Source organism: Blennius ocellaris (assembly GCF_963422515.1).
Source record: "Blennius ocellaris genome assembly, chromosome: 1".
Classification (NCBI taxonomy): domain Eukaryota; kingdom Metazoa; phylum Chordata; class Actinopteri; order Blenniiformes; family Blenniidae; genus Blennius; species Blennius ocellaris.
The window spans coordinates 32153503-32174368 of NC_137650.1; the positions used below are offsets into that span (position 1 = coordinate 32153503).

At 40.7% G+C, this 20866-nt stretch overlaps 1 protein-coding gene across 1 annotated transcript; it reads left to right on the top strand.

Moving 5' to 3' along the window:
* The first annotated feature begins 4072 nt into the window (after window positions 1–4072).
* Window positions 4073–20840, top strand: LOC308133610 (para-nitrobenzyl esterase). Its single transcript, XM_080501068.1, has 10 exons — window positions 4073–4190; window positions 9265–9535; window positions 11540–11960; window positions 13632–13739; window positions 15175–15371; window positions 15869–16068; window positions 16154–16212; window positions 16725–16892; window positions 18302–18529; window positions 18705–20840. The coding sequence occupies exons 2-10, from the start codon at window positions 9272–9274 to the stop codon at window positions 18845–18847; spliced, it is 1788 nt and encodes a 595-aa protein (XP_080357194.1). The 5' UTR covers window positions 4073–4190; window positions 9265–9271; the 3' UTR covers window positions 18848–20840.
* Window positions 20841–20866: the final 26 nt, after the last annotated feature.

Sequence of the window (20866 nt, forward strand, 5' to 3'; positions counted from 1 at the left end):
TTTGCATCACAGGCTGTCAAGGGTTTGATCTGGAAAAGTTCTTTTATTTTGATACGATGGGACATCTTAGTCACACACTTCCAAACAAGTCCAACTGCACGCAGTACATGAATTAACTTTAAGTAAGAGATCTAGCCTTGTGTGTAGAGGACGGAGACTAAAAAGCTTTAAAATCATTATGATGACATATTCCCTTGAAAACCAAAATCCAGACGTTTCCACCTGTGGCAGCTGGCAACGTAAAGCCTCTTTTTTTCAAGGCAACACCTTTAAACGACGGTCCATGCTTAATGCTCTGTCTGTCTACGAGCTCCTCAAACGTTTTAGCATTTTAAAATTATTTTCATTTGCTTTTAAATCAGTCAACATCCTTCCCCAATGCTACCGATCTGAGCTCTTAATTATTAGTAATTATTGTCCCCCCCCCAAAAGAAATCATGCCTTAAAACCCATCTTTTCTCTTTATCTTTTGACACCGTGTGAGCTGATGACTTTGTATTCTACACGGTTTTTAATCATCTTCCCAATGTGTATATTTTCATCCCTTTCAATTAGTTTTAACCGTGTTGGCTTTATTGTATTGTCTGTATATTTTTTCTGTGCACTTTTACTTATTTTTTTGTTATAAAGCACTTTGGTCTACTGGGATGTTTTTTAAATGTACTTTATGAATAATGAATAAAGTTGTATTAGATTGTAAAGAAATATGCATAAAATGAGTATTGCAGAACATTAGAAACATAGAAAGTCTCCACAAAGATGAGAAATTGGGGATTCAATGTCTTGCTCAAGGACATCTCTACGCACGTACAGGGAGAGATAGGGAATCAAACCAGCAACCTTCTGGTTGAAAGACGACTCGCTCTACCAACCCAGAACACATCACGAGAGCTGGACCTTTCAATATGATCGAACCAAATCATCACAATGAAAGGCTTGTAATTAGTGCTTGTAAAGCTGAAGTAACCTTTAAAAAATGTTTCCCCACATAAAATTAAAAAAAAAAAAGCAACATGAATATAAGTGTTTTTAAAAGCCAAAACAACATGGATTGAGTAGAAGTCCATTATATTCAGGAGATAAACTTTTGCCCAACTCTTAACATCCTCAACTGGAGGAAAAACTAAAGTTGCAAGGCAGTTTTAGAGTTTTTATTTTGCACATTACCTGAATCTAACAAGAAATGTTTGGAAAACGGAAAAAAAAAAAAAGTGTTTTATCAAGATTTCCCCAAACCAAAAGGAAAACTAATTTGTTTGTAGCTTTTGGAGTTCCTGCCAGCAAGATAACCTGCAATCAGACACACACACACACACACACACACACACACACACACACACACACACACACACACACACACACACACACACACACACACACACACAGAGTTCGCTGCCATTCATAAGTCACAGAATAATTCAGGCCTGGCGGCTCGCTCTCTGCTGTAGATGAATGTTTGTATCAGGAGAGTAAACAAGTTTCTGGATCCGTGCTAATATCATCCAGCAGGCTGAGAGCAATCACTCCTGCTCCGCTGCCGCCACACTGCACCGTGAGCGAGACGTTTCTGCTGCTAAAGGGATCATTTGTGAAGAATCAGGGGGTGTTTTTTTGTTTTTTTTTCCTTCTTCTTTCTCTTAAGATCTCCACGGCCGTGCTCATTTCACGCCAGAAAAGTGCTGAAAAGATAAATAAAGTCTCTCAGATTGAGGTTTTGTTTCAGCGATTAAAGGTTTAAAACTAATTTAAAGTGCAGGGGACTTGAAATGTTTCTTCATAAAGTGAAGCTTAGGAGTCTGAATCCAATCAAAATGAATCGAATCCTGCAAAAAAAAAATTGCTTTAATATCAAGGACTTAACATATTTAACCGGTTGTTCCTCTTCCACAGTCTACAAACGTGATCGACACAAATTAAAGGCCACGAGGGAGTTGAGTTTGATTGGTTGCTCACATTCCTCCTTTTTCACTCCTTCTGGAACCTTCTCCTCTTTTAAGGACGTCATGTGGACCAGGGCAGAGAAGCTCTATGGGCTGTGAGCCGCTATGTAGCCTTAAGCTAAGTCGTTTAAACATGAGATGATACTGTTTAAGACTATACATGCAGCATTTCCTGATCGTCATTAACACAGTGTGTCATCATTAACCCATTTAAACATGCTTAGTTTCATCAACTTTACGCCACCAATGGCAACTTTACAACAGATACCCAGTATATATACATTCAGTATATACAGAAAATATAGCAGGGAGACCTAAGGAAGTGATAAGAACTGATTTTGAACATTCATTGCTGGTCATATAAGTTGAATCAGGTTTTTTTTTTTCCTTTTTTTTTTTCCAAACGACACTTCCAAAGTGCTGATTCAAAACAAACCCAAAGAAACAAAAGAGTGAAAATAAATCCGCCTGATCACTTTATTCCTGCAGTAGTTACAGGTGACTCGTAAACAGCAAACAAATGGCTTCATTGCAGTTGGGCGGCTGGTGGTTAAATTGACACCAAATCAATGAGGCCAAATTAATTATTCCCTCAGTGGTTGATATTCAAAGTCGTCCCCGCGTCTCTTCTTGTTGGGTCGATGCTGAAAATGGCTGACAGCGCCCGAACCCATCCCCCGGGGGCGCTCGCTCTGTTTCCCTGATCAAACTATTAGAGAAAGCATTTAGGCGGGACCGCTCGGGCCGCCCTCGACATTGATCTGCATTGATTCCACTAATGTGGTTTCTGTTACCTCGGTGGTCACGGAGCCACATCCAAGGTCTCCAAGCTCATTGTGGATGCTCTTCATTGACTGCGGCGAATAACAGACTGAAAGCGAGATAAGTGAGCAATGAGCCAGATGAGGCTGTTTTTCTCTGTGGTTAAATGAGACGTGAAAACTCTGCATGAGAACACCTGATCTCAGTGGACGGATAGCGGGGGGGGGGGGGGGGCAAGTTCTGTCATAAAGTAATGTTTAGTTCGCCGTCGCATCTAAACTTCAGTGTGAAACTCATTTTATTTAAAAAATAATGTCGTAGACCCCTGATCTACTACGTCATAAGAAACTCAACATGACCCAGATGATCATTTAGTAAATGTACCCTCTTCCACCCAAAGCTAAAAATCACTGCCAATATTTGTGCCGAATTAATCATCATGGGGAAAGTAAACAACAGCGATGTGTATTCATGCCGTTTAGCAACAGATCCTCCTTCACCCCCCTTTAGCGGTTTGGCGGTTAACTACTTCACAGCACATACAACCTCGAAGCAGAACTTCCAGGGTGAAGCGTTATTGCGTCGAGGCTACGCACTGCCCCATGCATACTGTAGATGCAGTTGCATACTTTTTTTTATTTTTTTTATTTTGATTTCATACATGTCATGTCATTGAATCACTTCAGCTGCAGGAGCTGGACATCATAATATTCAAATATACAAATAACGCAACACCTTTCACAATAAAACAATGAGTCCAACTTATGTGAAATGAAACTTTAGACACGTCAACTCAAAACAATTTCCAGATGATGACAAATTGTTTTAATCCCAAATACGATATCCAGATACAGGTGACTAAGGGTTTTTTTTTTGCAAATATAATAATATCTGATTTCCTTTAATATGTATATTTCAGAATAGACTGGCAAATCATTGCAGTTACAAAAGAATCAAAAGAAGGAAAGACTTTGCATTTGTCCGTATCTGCAGTTTAATATGTTCTGTTTGACTTGTTCGGCCCTCCAGAGGTCAGACTAGGTTGGACGTGGCCCCTCAACTAAAATGAGTTTGACACCCCTGCAATAGACTCTCTTTCACACTTCCGCGTTTAAAACCGGATGTGAGTTATCCTCTTGAGATGCTACTTCCGGTTGTCGTGAACAAATATCTGAAATAGACCTGAAAACATCTCAATCTCACCCCCTTGTGGTCAAATTGAGGAACAGCAACATCTGAAGGTATTCCATCGTCACCGTCAAAGTAGAAAAAAAAAACAAAAAACGAAGGAATTGACAGAGATTGAGGCGTATATATCGTTTTGTCTATCTCGTTATTTTTAAGACCTCCGGCCCCTTAAGCGGAAGTGACGCAATGACGTGAAGCGCATGTAAACAAAGTTTGGGACACTCGGGAGCGCGTCCACTTTTCTCACTGCGCGGAGATTTTGATTTATTCCTGCTCGGTTTGGGAGTTTTAACGGGAACGGTGAGTCGTTTATCCGTCGTTTTGGTTTCTTCTGCAGCTTTTTTTTTGCAAAGTGCAACTGGAAACAGACAATGAGGGGAAGTTTGACGGCGAGGAAACAAAACGTAGCTGGAGCAGGAAACTGGCAGAAAGTCAACGGATCACCCTCTAACTTCGTGTTTTCTCTTTATACAAACATATTTACTTTACTATTCTACCCATTTGTGTTGTAATGCAAAAATAGTTATGCAGGGAGATGTCGATTCATGATTTAGATGGACAGTTATTTTTTTTAAATCAACGTTTTCTACTTTAAAAAGAATAATAATGATCATACGTCAAACCAGTTTTCTTCTGAGACTGTAACCGTCCTCCAGCATGTTGACTTTTGCTTTAACCAGCAACCTGTTTAAAACAAGACTAAATAATGATAGTAACGATAAGGACATTTGTGTACACGTGAGCTGCATTTAGTTAGATAATGTTAGTTTTATTTTTGCCCGACTTTCTGTTATATTGAAGCTGTTTACGCCGAGATTTATACACACATACATACATAATCAAATGTCCATATTCCCCATATTTGTTTATTGACATTATTTACTTTGCAGCACGTTCTCTCAATCATGATTGTAATACAGTATACAAACACACACATATACAGTATATATATATATATATATATTTTTTTATTTTTTTTTGTTACAAATCCCATTTGTAGTCCAGTAATTTCCCATTTCTGTGTAAAAGATAAAGTAAAAATTTGCCTTTTTTCAGGCCCCCTTTTAAAATAACATCTTGTGTATTTTTGGCTGCTTACACACGGTTTCATCAGAAAATCTTGGAAAAATTCGTCAGTTTTGTAATTCCCTTAAAGTGAAGATATATAAATAATGATCGAATACCAAGACTTCCTGTTTGATTTTTTAAAAAGAAAAGACCTTCCAGAAAAGAGTTTTAGATAGAATTCAGAGTATTTTGTCATGTTCACCAGGAGGTTTCAAGGAGAATCATTATGAGGGCCATTGATATTGAATATTATTATTATTATTAATATTAATAGTAATGCTATTGCTGGTGTAGCTGCAGTAATAAAACATTTTTTACAGTTACAATAGTTGTGTGTGTGTGCGTCAACGCATGTGTTTAGGACACTGTTTCACCACCTGCATAATAAGAACCTTTGTGTATACAATAAACTCAGGGTAGCTGATCCCAGCTGACTGTAGGCCTGCACAGTATATTTAATAAAAGAATTCATTCAAGAGGCTTTTTCTAAGTATCTTTACTCGGGCTGGGAAAAATGGCCGAACTTTCAGATCTTTTTTCTCAAAATGGCTAAATATGATATAAACTCCAAATTGTTTTAACAATAACGTTTTACCACAAACACAATTCTGCGTCAAAGTTGCCAACAAGCTGCAACACGGAAAATTGAAAAAAGATCTCGATATATTGCCCAGCCCCCAATCTGAACCACTACTTGCTTAAAGAGTCTGACTATTTTTATTATTATTAGTTAGGAATAAAACAAATTAAACCTGTGAAATTTCACAAGGGGCACAATAAGATGCGAATATATCGTATGTGCACCTTTATTCGTATTTGTTGGAGCCATTTTCTGTTTTGTTTATTGTTTATTCCTGTTGTCTGTGTGCGTTCCTCCTGTTGACTGGCAATGTGAGCAGGTTTCATGTTTGCCCGCTGATGGAGCCGAGGCAAGGTGGAGGTTCTAAAAGCCTCCAGGTAATTGGCACTTTAAATAGGTTAAAGTGCTCCGCTTAAACGTCAACACATCTTGTGGCCTGGCTCGGGCAGCTGAAGTGAAGTGAAACTTACAAAACATGTCAAAGTTAGACAAGAAAACTGATAAACGACGACAACATTTTACGAGATGTTCCTCTCTCAGCATATTCCCACTCTCACACATAGACTATAATCCAGAAGCAGACTGAAATGTTGTTTAAAAATCAATAATATCAATTGATGCTGATTTTCCAACCAGAAAAAGAAAAGTTGTGCAGCTTTCAAACAAAAACAAAAAAAAAGCTGATGAATGGTGCTTCACCAGGTTTTTTTTGTTTCTTTTCCCTCCTGACAGTTTTGTCCAATTGGGACAATCTAGGAGACGGTGACAAGTGTTTGCAAAGTTCAGCACCTCTGGAAATAACATCCCACAATTCAGATTGCTTGTCAGGCTGCCAAACAACAACTTGAAGTTCAGTGAACACTTCCACATTTCAAGGATGTCCTCATTGTCTCGCCGGAGGAGAGGCTTTCTGCAGGAATACAAAACACAGATGCAAAATTCGCCCCAAACAACAACAACAACAACAACAAAAAAACACAAGAGAAAAGTACAGACGCAGAGAAATGGCTTAGGTTTCTCATTTGAGTCTGCACACGTGGCAATTTGCATGCATGGGACGTGATACTGTCGTCCTAGAATGTCCTCCTGAAGACAGTAATCCACTGGAATTGTAGTTTGTGGCCGTCTGACGTAACATTAAATCCTCTGAAGAGACTGCTTATTATTGTAGCTGACCTGGACGTTGGCTTCAGCCTGCCGAGGAAAGAAACACGACGGAAATGCATTATCTGACCTCTGTACGTTTAACATCTACCCAGCTGTCCAAAGGCGTCTAATGACAACATTGAACTCTGCTTTTCATAAATAGTTACGACGGAGACACTTTCTCCCAGTCCTCACAAAAAAAGAGAGAGACACTTCTACAACTTTACAACCTCAAAGCAGGAGCTCAACTTTTTTTTTTTTTTTATAAAAAAAAAAGAAAGACATTTTTAAATACATTACAGTCATTCCAATGTACTTTTATAGAGAAAATAGAAAAGCCCAACATATCCACATGAGCAAGCAGGTGTGTTTGCGACTGTGGAAAGGAAAAACTCCCCCAACAGGGAGAAACTTTGCAGAAACCAGACTCAGAGGTGGAGGAATTCTGCGGACCGGTTGGGGTGAAAGGATAGAGGAGAGGAGAGGAAAGACAGAGAGAAAGACTTGGTGGGGAGATACATACAATACCCTCGTTAGTGCTACATACATTTTTGTTTCTTTTTAGTAATACAGTAATCACAGTGATCTAAATATTTTCCAACTGCCATGAGATTAAACCAGCCTGAGCAGCAACAGAGCAAAAACCAAAATAATCACAACAATTATAACAAAAGCAAAAATAAAAGGACATAAAACAGAGAAAGAAAAACAGAACGAAACAAAAAAAAATTAAACAAAAAAAACAAACAACAACAAAAACAGCAAACAACAACTTGATAATTAACAGAACAATCTCGTCAATGATGAGGAGTGGAAGAGTGTGTGTGTGTGTGTGTGTGTGTGTGTGTGTGTGTGTGTGTGTGTGTGTGTGTGTGTGTGTGTGTGTGTGTGTGTGTGTGTGTGTGTGTGTGTGTGTGTGTGTGTGTGTGTGTGTGTGTGTGTGTGTGTGTGTGTGTGTGTGTGTGTGTGTGTGTGGTTTGTCCTCTGGATGTGAATGGAACTGTTGTGGGGGGGCCCGCATGGAGCTCAACTTCTAATCTAGATTTTTAAGGTAGAAGTTAGAGAAAAACCACGAGACTTGTATAATTCTGTTGATTTCAGTAGGAACCAAAAAATGTTGGAAAATCTAGAAAAGGCCATAAGAGGCAGTCTGGATTTCATCACAGTTTTTCTGTAGATCGTGTGTCTGCCGTCGGGCATGGCGGAGGCATCATCATGCCGTTAACAAGCCGCTTGAACAATCAGCAACCTCTAGCTCTAAGTTTGATTTTTTTTAAACTGTTGCTTAGTCTTTGTTTATTTCGACGATTCCGTCTGACGTGACGTCGGGAGTTCTGAAGGCAATTAAAAGCGCCAGACGCCTTTTGTGTTGCAACTTCCCGTCTGGCTCCATCTTCACCCGAACAACCTGCCTTGGTTTTTCCCGTCAATTCTGAACACAAGAAGAGTGAAGCTCTGAGCCGCTCGAGACGTAAACACAAGTATTGTCTGGAACAGCGATGGAAGTCGAGACACTTTGATTCTCTGAATCTGAAGAGAGCGACTGAGGGACGTGTTCCTGAGCTGTCGGTTCTAATCCGGTTGCTCCAGAGCAGGGGTGTCAAACATGAGGCCCGTGGGGCCAAAACCGGCCTTGCACAACATATATATATATATATATATATATATAACAAATGTATACTTATCCAAATTTATAGAAATTGAAAAAAAAAAGTTAACTTCTTGTAACAGCGAAAATTAATCATGAAGTAATTTTTTTTTTCTGTTCTTATTCAACTACCTTATGAACTGAAATTGAGACTTGTATACCATGTAAAACTAACACTCATGTTCAAATTGATTGTAAAAGTGTAATTGCATATTATTATTACAAAAATAAATACGTAGAATTCATAGTTAATTTAATGATTCCAACTGGAAAAATTTACATTCGCAAATGCAAACCCAAATTTTCTTAAGTTCTATATTGAATTTAAAACACACATTGAAACACCAACAAAAGCAATAAAACTATTGAGTTATTTAAAGAACTATTCCAAGAAGAAGAATGAATCCCTCTGTTTCCCTCGTCCGCATTTTTATTTCTTAATTATACTATTCTTTTAAAATTAAAGAATGTAATCCTTATTTGTATCTGTTATAGTTTCAGTGTTTAAGTTCATACTACAGAGATTAACATTAAACAATATTATGTGTGAGTACCATCTGATAAATTGTTTTTGTATTTTGTTTGATGTTTGTTTGCACTGTTTGTATTTTCCCCCTTTTGTGTAATAAAGTTCTAAAAAAAATAACTCAATATAATTAAAGCCATCTTGTTATTGCAAACTAAAATGCAGTAGTTATAGGAGAGGATTTCACTGTATTCTGCACCTGAAATTATCATAAAATCGTCTTTATGTTGAAATTGTAGCAACATTTATTTGTAGTTGTTTAGTTTTTTTAAACGTACACTTTGCGCCACAACAAAGGACAAAAACAAGCTTCATTATTACCATTAGTTTCCGGGTTTTGCCCACAGATGGTCCAGGACAACTGAACTAAAATTAGTTTTTTTTTTTTTTAACTCCTCTGTTCCAGCCTGAAGATGAACGACGACGCCTTCGAGGTCCCGGAGAGGACGGAGTACCGCTACCTGGTCCAGGAGGAGGGCGAGGAGGAGGTGCAGTACGTCCGCCACCGGCAGTACATCAGCCCCATCATGGTGCTGTCCCGACGCTGCATCGCCCTCATCTGCCTGGCCGTGGTCGCGCTGCTCGTCCTGGCCACCTACCTGGGCTACGTGGCCCAGACGCTGCCGCCCGAACTCGTCCAGGTGGCGACGGACTGCGGAGACTTCCGGGGGAGACGCGTGAGTCTCGTTGCAGTCAATGAATGAATGAATGAATGAATGGTTTATTTCAGTTACAGTTTCAGTTTCAGTATAAGTGCACCACAATATACCTTCAACCGAAATGGGTATAGGCTGAAGCCAAGGCTTATTTTAGCCTATCCCTTAAAAACCCGTGCGGTTACCCCAGACACCAGTGATACAAAAAATATATTAAATTTTTTTTTTTAATGCAACTGGAGAAGAAAAGAAAGAAAAAAGAGGGAAAAATTAAATAATAATAAACATAGCAGTCGTAATACGGGAGAAGAAATGAATATGGAACATAACAGAAGTAATACATGAGAAAAACCCAACCAAACAAAATCGAAGTAATAGAAATTATTGTTCAATGCGAGCAGATGGGGAAAAAAAATTTCAACAACAATGGCGGCCTCCACAGCGGCGGTGACTCCCAGTCCATCTGTCTAAAGTCCGTGAACTCGCCATTGTTAGAGTTTCTGCCGTAGCCGTGAAAACACAAAACTCTCCTGAAACAAAACCTCAAAAACGATGCGTTTTCATTTGAAAGGTTGTCGTGTAAATGGGGCCTAAATGTGGAGGAGCTCGTGTGGACGTTCTCTGGACTTCTGCCACTTCCTGTTTGATGTTGAAAGATATGCAGGTTGATCGTTTGGTAATCGGGGTGTTGAATTAAAATGCACTTTACAGCCATTAACCTGCGTTCCTATTAAATTATACTGATTCTAAAACAAATGTTTCCGGGAAATTAATATTGGTCTCACATTTCAATCAGGTTTGAAATTTCGGGAGTCGTCTGAGTCCCCCCCGCAGATTTTATTATCTTTTTATGATTTATTTTAAAGTGGCATTACGTTTGAGAATGGCTGCTCTTAAAGCTCAGAATATAACGTCATTATTTTAAAATGAAACTAACAGTAACGTGAATCCAAGAAGGGAATTCCATGGACCCTGTGACATGCAAGCGAACATAACTAGATATTAAATCACGGTAATAACTGAGACTGTGCCCCTTAATCTCTGAAGTTATTATTATAGTTTGAACTTGTTCTGGGTTCTGCAGCCTTTAAGACTTAAACGGACGTGTTTTCAGACTTTGCATCAAGTTGAATTGACCGAAGCTGCATGAAAACATGAAATGTATGTTTTAGCCTTTTTAGCCATTGCAGCTGTTTTAGTCATTTAAGTACTTTAATCATTGCCTTTTTGTTGTTTGACATTATACGATCTCGTTCATATTTCCATATATAGTTTTTATTATTACTAGTATTATTTATTAAACAAACAAATTCAAATGTTTATCCATCAAATAATATTGTGAAACTACAGATCTCAAATAAAGGGAAGCTGCCTGTGGCTCCACAGCGACGGGCTGCAGACCTCCGCCATAGACGCAGTTCACATAGACGCAGTTCACATAAACAATATAACATTCCTCCGCAGTCGCTGCAGAGATGTTTGAGCTTCTCGGGCAGAAACACTAACAAAGCAGAGCCTCGGACACAAATATCTCCCAACGGACGTTTTATTTCAGCTGGAAGATCCACACTTATAGTTTGATTCCAGATTTCTATTTGGATTGTTTCACAATGTGATAGCCACTGATATACTGTGTGTGTGTGTGTGTGTGTGTGTGTGTGTGTGTGTGTGTGTGTGTGTGTGTGTGTGTGTGTGTGTGTGTGTGTGTGTGTGTGTGTGTGTGTGTGCGTGTGTGCGTGCGTGCGTGCGTGCGTGCGTGCGTGCGTGCGCGCGCGTGCGAGCGCGTGCGAGCCTGCATGCATTTTAATGAAAACCAAACCTGTGTTAGGATCGAAAGTAAAAGATGGTTCATATTCAGTTTCAAAGCATAACAATTAAATGTAAGTATAATGGATTAAAACAATGAAATTAATTGAAAATCTAACTTTGATGCAAGTCTGGTCAGATCATTAGAAACCAATGGAGAAAAAAAAAGAGAGTGAAAACAAAGTTCTGAGCATAAAATCCTTTGTCCCCCCCCTGTAGATAAATGGAGCGTACTCCTTCAAAGGCATCCCGTATGCGGCCCCCCCAGTTGGCGCCCTGCGCTGGGCCCCGCCGGCGCCCCCCACCTGCAGGGGCGGGGTCAAGGACGCGGGCCGCTTCCGCAGCGTGTGCCCTCAGGTGCGGCCGCTGTCCAGCTCGGGCCGGGCGACGGGCCAGGAGGACTGCCTGTTCGCCAACGTGTGGACGCCCACGCTGCAGCCCGCCGCCCGGCTGCCCGTCCTGGTGTGGATCCACGGGGGCTCCCTGCAGGTGCTGAGCGGCGGCGAGCCGGGCTACTCGCCCACCGAGAAGCTGGCCGCCGACACGGGGGCCGTCTACGTCAGCTTCAACTACCGACTCGGCGCCTTGGGCTTCCTGGCTCTGGAGGTCCTGAGGGAGGGGTCGCCACGGAACACGTCGGGTACAAAAAAAACAACTACCGAGGCCTCGACTTACAGGAAACCCGTTTTTAATGTCACTGTGATGTTTCCCGGTTCGATCTTCACGTGTGTTTTATAGGTTTTGTTACTTTTTTTCCCCATGAATTCTTATTTATGTAGATGAGTGACGGCGAGGAAACGCTTCAGTCGTCGGTATTGTGGCGTTGCAGCCATATTGCTTGCGATTCCGTCTGCAATCGCAAAATCAAGTGTTTTCTGGGGAACAGATGGATTTACATGCTTAAACAGCAGGATTCTATTGTTTAGTTTTTTTTAATTGAAAGAAAGACATTTTTAAATACTTTAGTCATTCCAATTTGCTTTTATAGAGAGAATAGAAAAGCCCAACATATCCACATGAGCAAGCAGGTGTGTTTGCGACTGTGGAGAGGAGAAACTCCCCCAACAGGGAGAAACTTTGTAGAAACCAGACTCAGAGGTGGAGGAATTCTGCAGACCAGTTGGGGTGAAAGGATAGAGGAGAGGAGAGGATAGGAAAGAGAGAGAGAAAGACTTGGTGGGGAGATACATACAATACCCTTGTTAGTGCTACATACATTTTTTTTTCTTTTTAATAATACAGTAATCACAGTGATCTAAATATTTTCCAACTGCCATGAGATTAAACCAGCCTGAGCAACAACAGAGCAAAAACCAAAGTAATCACAACAATGATAACAAAAGGACATCAAACAAACAAACGAAGGAAAAACAATTACAACAACAACAACAACAAAAAGCAAACAACAACTTAATTTTGATAATTAACAGAACAATCTCGTCAATGAGGAGTTGAAGTGCGTGCGTGCGTGTGCGTGTGCGTGTGCGTGTGTGGTTTGTCATCAGGATTCTAATGTTTTCGCTGCTGTGCAGTAAAGGTGTCGCTCCCATCAGCTATGGTGATGTATACGCCAGCTTGTTGTTGTTGTTGCAGGTATTGTTGACAGGTGAAATACCGCAGTATTTGTGTGATGCGCGAGCGCGGCTACGACGAAGCAACTTTTAGAACCACTAATCCCGGGACCTTGAAACTCAAGCAGCACTGAGAGCTTTTACCAGGTTTCATTAGCGCGCCGCGAGACGTCAGAGTGGAGGCGTTGGATATTTCCTGCCAGGCTGTTTACCACTTAAGCGGGAACCTTTTTGATATTTATGGTGTTTACGTTGCGCCGGCAGTGGAAGTGATTGGTGAGAGCGTCCATACCTTTGCCATTAAGACGCGAATGCTTTAATGAATGTTAATGGCGTCTGGATGAACGGCGCCCTGCCTGGAATGTTTGTCTGATTTTCTGTTGCATCATGCAAAGCCCGACGCGTGTGACCTTGATGTGTAATGACCCAGTGAATGTTTAAACATTGCAGGAGCGATGGCTGGATGGACGAGTCCACCCCCCCACCACCCCCGCACACGCTCCTCGCACTTTTTCTAATTATGAATACTCCTAATTCTCTGCCCCATTTCCTCGCTCCCTCAGCTGGAGACGAGTTAAATTTAGTTCCGTGCTGCCAGAGGAGCCACTGCAGAGCAGCCACTTTTGTTTCTGATAAAGAAAATGGGACGACGGAAACAAGGACACATCAAAGCGGGCTGTTGTCACTAATAAATCCTTCTCTTCCTCCTCCTCCTCCTCCTCCTCCTCCTTCTTCTTCAGGGAACTACGGCTTCCTGGACCAGATCGCCGCTCTGAAGTGGGTGCAGAAGAACATACATGTGTTTGGAGGCGATCCTGGGAAAGTCACCATATTCGGACAGAGCTCTGGTACGAATCCAGTGAAACGACTCCCTCGCACACAAACCGACTCTTCTTGTTTTGTTTAGCTTTATCTGTGCTCAATAATCACCCCCCCCGAAAGAAAGCTTAAAGGCATCGTCACGGCTTGGTGTTGTTGTTGCCTTCTGGTATTTGAGCTGTGCACATTAGAGGAGGAACTAAACAGACTTTATGAGGCAGAGACGGCGGATCCCGAAAGGCTAATCAGCCGTGACACAATGAACCCTTGAAATCATAAAAGAAATATGGAAAGAAAATACGACAAAGAGGCAACAAACTTAAAAAAAAAAAAAAAAAAGATGCACTTGACTCAAAACGCAAAATAAATCAAAGACCATTGAAATGAGGAGGAGGAACGTGGCAAAAAGTCGTCTGGTAAAAAAATGTATACGGCCTTTTTTTTTTTTTTTTTTTTAATATGTATTTATTGAGTTTTTTACTTTAACAAGGCAAATTACAACATCACAGTAGAAATACAGAAACAAATATTGCTTGATTAGCATCCATACAATTAAATATCAAGGTGCCTTAAGAACAAATAATATTCCTTAAAGTATTTTTGAAGAATCTTAGGAGAAAACAATACACACATCAAATGGAACACTCTTTAACTGTGGAATTTAAATGTTGTTTAAATGTTTACAAATTTAAGAAAATGTACAAACAGAAAATTTTGAGAGACTATGAAAAGAATTGAAAAAAAAAAAAGATTGACTAACTGTTGAACTGTAAGAAAAATGATGCTGTTTTTGTTATGTTTTGTGACCTGGTGAGGAGTCGGGGGGGCGATGGGGAATCGAATTGATTTGATTTTGTTGAAAAGTGCTAATAGGAACAGATAACACAAGATAAATCTTCTCTCTGTTCCCTTTTGTTCATGTATGGATGACAAATTCAATCCAATCCAATCCACTTTATTTGTATAGCACATTTTAACAACAAAGCGTTTCCAAAGTGCTGCACATGAGACTGCACGTAAAAACTAAACTAAACAGTCCAACACTAAATAAGTATAAAACCATAAAATAAAGGTAAAGACAGATTAAAAACTACAAACACATTAAAAAACTACAAATAAGGATAAAACAATTTAAAAGAATAAATAGAAATATAAAATAAATAAAAGACACACGACTCACGCGGTGTTAAAAGCCTGAGAATAAAAGTAAATTATATATATATATATATATATAGTGAAATGGCATGAAATAACATGAACAAATAAATAAATTTAAAGATGTAAAGATGTTTGATCTCATCTTCCATAGTAATTCTGCAGATGATTTTCTGCAGGAATCTTTTTTTTCTTTTTAATGAAGGAATCAGTTCTTTCCCAGCGGTAGTTTCCAGCAGGACTATCGCTAACCTGACACACCGGTTTAAAGCTGCTCCTCTCACATGTCCCCTGCTCGGCGTGGCGAAGGCGGCACGTCCGTGTGGACCCTGATGACCTCGCCGCTGGCCAAAGGCCTCTTCCACGCGGCAGCGGACCTGAGCGGCTCGTACGTCTACAAGGCGCCGCTGGAGGAAGTGGAGGCCGTCAACAAGGTGTTTCTGAATAAGACGGGCTGCGAAGACGCCGCCTGCCTCCGACGGCTCTCCGTCCCTCGGATCCTGCAGGTAGGGACCAAAAAGTCACGTCATTCGTTTCATCACAGCAGTTAATCTTCTGAAATATTTGACAATTTCATAAAATACTAATGTTGTGGCTCGTCTTCTGTCAGTAAAAAACATTTTAATCAAATTTAAAGCCGCTATCTTATTCATTTTGATGGTAAAAAAAAAAATGTAACTCAGGTAAAAATGTGTAATTTCACAGTGAAAGTTATTAAAGTAAAGAAATTAAATGTCTGGAACACATTGGTTCTGCACTTAAATGCAGGAACGTGGTCTCGGGAATGTCGGACAGAGAAAAAAAAAGGAAAAAACAACTTTTAAGAAGCTTTAACTCCACATTTGTGACTGAGACGCTGAATAATAAGTGCTGCAGTTATCAATCATGCATCGCGCATCTGGTTTAAATGTCACGGTAAATATTTCAGGCTGTTGCTTATGATGGCTGTAAAAAAAAAAAAAAAAAAAGTCAACAAAAGCGGGAATGTGTGTCGTGTTCCCAGGCCATCCCGTGGCGAGAGTACCCTGCGTGGGGGCAAGAGGATCTAATGGACCTTCCCACTCGAGGCCTCTTCGTCGGCCCGATGGTGGCGGTGGACGGCTACGTCCTGGAAGCGCCGCCCTTCGAGGTGTGGGAGAAGAAGTTGAATCATAGCGACGTGCCGTTCCTCGTCGGGTCGACGTGGCAGGAGGCGGACTTCGGGTGAGGAGGCGTCCGGGTTCAGGTGTTTTGTTTTGTTTTTGTCGAGGCCGACAGACGCTCGTCTCACTTCCGTTTCCCTCCTCAGACCTCCGGCTGAGAACATCTCCACGTGGACCTGGGGGGACTACCGCTGGTTCGTAACAGGTAACGGCTGCCGTGCAGATGTGAAGGACAGATGTGCACGTTGCCCCCCCCCCCCCTAAAAAAAAAACAATTAGTAGTTGATGTACAGGAGGTAGTGGTGTGACTTCACAAAATGCTGACTCGTGAGTTCTCAGTAGGGCTGCCGAGGGTTGCGTCAAGGATGATATTTGCAGTACATCCACAAGATGTCTTTCTCTTTCTGCTTTGAGATTTGTTTTCATAAATAACGGCACCTTGTTTTGCGTAAAAATAACATGAATGTGAACTGTATTGGAAGGTAATTGCATTTCAGTCCGTCTTTCCCTCATATGGACGATAATAAATGCGCTTTTATTTATTTTATTTTTATATAGCACCTGTTTTAATTGTATAACTGTAGCCGTGTAGCCGGTCTGCACAATCGGATGTCACTCCAGAGCGTCATCTACCGTAAACTTGCAATGACAGGATGATGCCCTCCACGCTGACTTTCCCCCGCATTCATCCCCGACGCGTGTCTCCGTCCTCCACAGAGAAGCTTTCAACCTTCAACGAGACGCTCGCCAGTGAGGCGCTGCGCTTGTACCCGTCCTCCGATCCTTGTCCCACCACCGACCGCTGCCCGGAGAAGGCGTACACCACCATGATCTCTGACATCAGGGTCACCTGTCCACTCCACGACCTGGCCCAGAGGGCAGCAGGTGAGCAAGTGCCGCTCGCACAGGCAATGAGAAAGGTGTATAGATGTATTGCAGTAAAAAAAAAAAAAAAAATGAAATTATTGATCTATTTCAAAACAAAGAAAACCCATTAAAGATAAGAGCTAACCTGCAGCGGTTGGGTTTCTCTTTGTTGAAAGCGAGAAAGCGAGAAATAGCTGTGTTGTATTTGGTGCTTTATAAATAAAGTTGAATTGAATTGAAGGCCTGAGAACTGCATTCATGTGGGCCACTGTCTTGGTTTGTTACGACTCGAGCAGCAGCAGCAGCGTTTTGTCTGATAGATTTAGGAAGACGACCGATCCGTGCATTCCACCTTTGACTCGTGACACATCTGTATACAGCATCATATTAATTTCCTGTAAATTACACGCAACATATTGTATTGCTCTCAGGACTGGACTGTGCACCTTACCTCCTTCACACCCCCCACCCTCCTCCTTGCACTGTTTTCCTTACTATGTTTTTTACATATTCTGCACTTTTTTTTTTTCTTAATATGTTTCTTACATATTCTGTACACTGTTGCTGGAGTTGTTTTTAATCTCATTGTACCTGGTATAGTGACTATATAAGGCATTCTATTCTATGCATGAATTTTTTTCTCTAAATGTTGCTGAGACGCCGGTCCTTTAATCCCTGCCGTGTTCTTCAGATGAATAAGTGATGTTAATCTGGATTATCATAGTTGTAGTAGCACATTTAGTTATTATCTAAAACCTGAGCCCGCAGTAGCATGCTAGTAGAAAAGACGTGGGCCCAGGATAAAGCTTTGAGGAACTCCACATGTAATTTTGCTCTGCAAAGACTTGAAATTACAAATTGATACAACCAAATACGAACATGTTTCTAATTAATTTCCAAAACATAATGCTGTTTTTTGATATTCAAGGAAAGATATATGACATACATCTGTTAACGCAAGTTACATTTTTGCTATAAAATTAGCATCAGCGTCGAAATGGAACCGCGAGTTAAAGTTTTCAGAAATGATGTGGCCCGAGAAGCAACAGGCTTTAGCCAACATCAATCTGAAGTGAAACACTGTGGCACAGCAGAATTGTAGACTGACAAATGAAGCTCAAGGTCAAGTAATTGGTCGCAATGGAAAATAGGGTTTTTGGTCATTTGGTATTTTGCATCACCTGGACTTTTGTTTTTTGTTGGTACACTGCATCTGTGTCGTATCATATTGCGTCTGTAATGTCCAGTTTTATATCACATGGCTATCATGATGCTGTGTTTGCTTTTTATGAGGAGCAAGAAAGAAAACGGTATATAAAAAAATTAGGATAAAAATAAAACAATTATGTAAGAATAAAAAAACCAACAAAAAAACAAAAACAAATTGATACAACGAAGTTGTATTCCTCCTCCTGTTTCCTCCCCAGCGACCCTCAGCAGTCCAGTCTATCGCTACGTGGTGACGTACACGCCATCAGGACCGATCAACGCCACCAACGACCTGCTGACGTTCCCCAGCCGCTTCGCCTTCCACTGCATGGACGTCGTAACGTTCTTCGGGGGCCTGGAGTCTGTCCTGAATAAACCGCTGTCCCCCGAGGACCGCGGTTTCTGGGATCTCTTCACACGGAACCTACTCAGCTTCGCGAAAACCGGTGAGGAGTTTTTTTTTTTACCTACCCTTGTGTTCGTTGTCATAGCAGACATTCAGGGAAAGGGAGGAATCGTTAGCTGTTTATTTAGTGTTGGCTTCGCTTTCCGATCCGAAGTAATCGGTGGTCCGGGTGTGTGTGTCGTCCGGGGGTTTGAACATTTCTTACCGTCTCGTAGGTAAAATGGATGCGGAGTGGCAGGAATTCCCAGCAGCCACCGCTCTCCTGTCGGACAAACTGGAGGTGGTCAAGGACTTCTCACCCGCCCAGTGTGATCTGTGGAAGAAGAACGGCCTGTTTGAATACGCCTGGATCAACTGAACGGCAGCTTGACTAAGAGAGTGACAGGAAGGGACAGAGGGCAACAGGCGGCATTGGAACAAAGCATAGTCTTTGTTTTAAAGGTCCCATATCAAACAAAAATGTACTTTGGAGTGGTTTTCTAACAGTAACACGTGTCCCTATAGCCTGTGTATGAGGCTCAAGAAGTAAAGAAAGGCTGTCGTCTTGTTTGTGCCACTTTATAGCAAACGTGTGCTCAAACGGGCAATTCAGATATGTTCCCTTAATGACATCATGTGGGGAGGGGAATAACCACTCCCTCTGGTTTGACCCGTCTACAGGTAGGTTAAAAACCTACAAAGATTACTGATATACTGAATAAATTCAGTATATAATGAAAAACCACTCGTACTTTTTTAACATTCATCTTCAGGAGCCTCTCAATCTGGTTCAAACTGGTGTGGTTGGAAAAAAAAGAAGACGTTTGTAGTGATGAATCCACCGTAACCCACATGGCAAAAGCCACATCTTCTCTAGGTTTACCAGATCTCACTTTAGAAAAACTCAACTTAGCTCAATTTTAAAAAAATCAGTCCAACTCTCAACATATGGGAAATACAGAATACGTCACAAGTACACTACTGCACTAAATAAAAAGGTGGAGTGGAGTGGAGCAGACATGTACAGAGACAGAAACAACCTGTTCTCCGATAGAGCTCAGGAGAGGGACTTTTAGAATGGTGTATCTCTGACACCTCTGAAAATTAGTGGAAAAACTATAGTATGAGACCTTTAAATTGTTTTTTGTTTTTTGTTTTTAAAAAAGGGTAGCCTGAAATTGCTCCTGTTGTAAATTGGATGAGTTCACCTCTTCAGGAGGCTTGAGATGGGATGAATGTGACTGCATGTGAAAATGGGAGCATGTCCACCAGAAGCCACTGGCAGGGAACTGTATATAAAAGTGTTATTTTGAGTGGTGTGAAGATGATTTATTTTTTTTAAATGGGTTACTTTACTTGCATCGGGAGGTTTTGATATGTTGTTAGAAAACATGAGCTGAGTGCGTTTAACCTGTGGACGAGCTGTTGCGTCATGTTTCTTTGTCCAAATCTGCTGTTTGCACTGACTTGCGACCGTTGATGTTTCCATTGTAAATATTTGCACTTTCCTGTGAACATAAGCTCTCACTCCTTGTCATAGTTGGTGAGTCGAGTCACACTCGCCTCTTCATCAACTGCTATCGGACTTATTCCGCTGTTTGAAAGGCAGTCCTGTGAATAAAATCACCACGTGTGTATTTATACACACCTTCACGTTGAATTAATTCCAGTTTTTCATGATTTGTTTGCTTTTGCAATATATTTCCCATGATTTATACTCAGGCATTGTGTGTTGGACATGTTGAATTTTGTGAGAGATTTTATTTTTTTTTCCCTTTCTTGAATGTAGCCTAAGTTTTGCTGATATTAACCTCATCTCCACTCATAATCAACACTAACGCACCACACAATCAATTATTGTCTGTTTCAGATTGGAAAATGTTCATAAATCTGTTTTTTTTTTTTTTTTTTTGCTTTGTAAAAGAAAAAAAAAGACTTTGATAAATGGTATTGAAATATAAAAAGATACGACAGAAGATGAACCAGGCAATACAAATGGTTGGAAAAAAAAATGTGTTCAGTCATTGAAGTTATCCTTCCTATGTCAATCACATACTTTTGAGTATTACTCCCGAGAAGTGGTATATATGTTAAACGCTACACATGTATGAAAGAAAACTCTCCTCCTATTGCTTAACTCGTATCAAAAGAACTGAAAGTCTCCACTTCTGAGCACATCTGCAATTTTTCTCCTGTTAAAAGTAAGTTTTTTTCTTTCTACCGTCGCCTAAACTTGCTCATGTGTAACGGCTTGATTCTTTTCTCTGTATAAGTGCCTTGATGACTTTTGTTTTTGGTGTTGTTGAAATTAATATAATTAATCTGTTTGTTCTGTCGTCAGACATGACGATGATAAAACTTTTCTTAATAGGTTTTGTGACTTCGTGTGCTTTAGTCA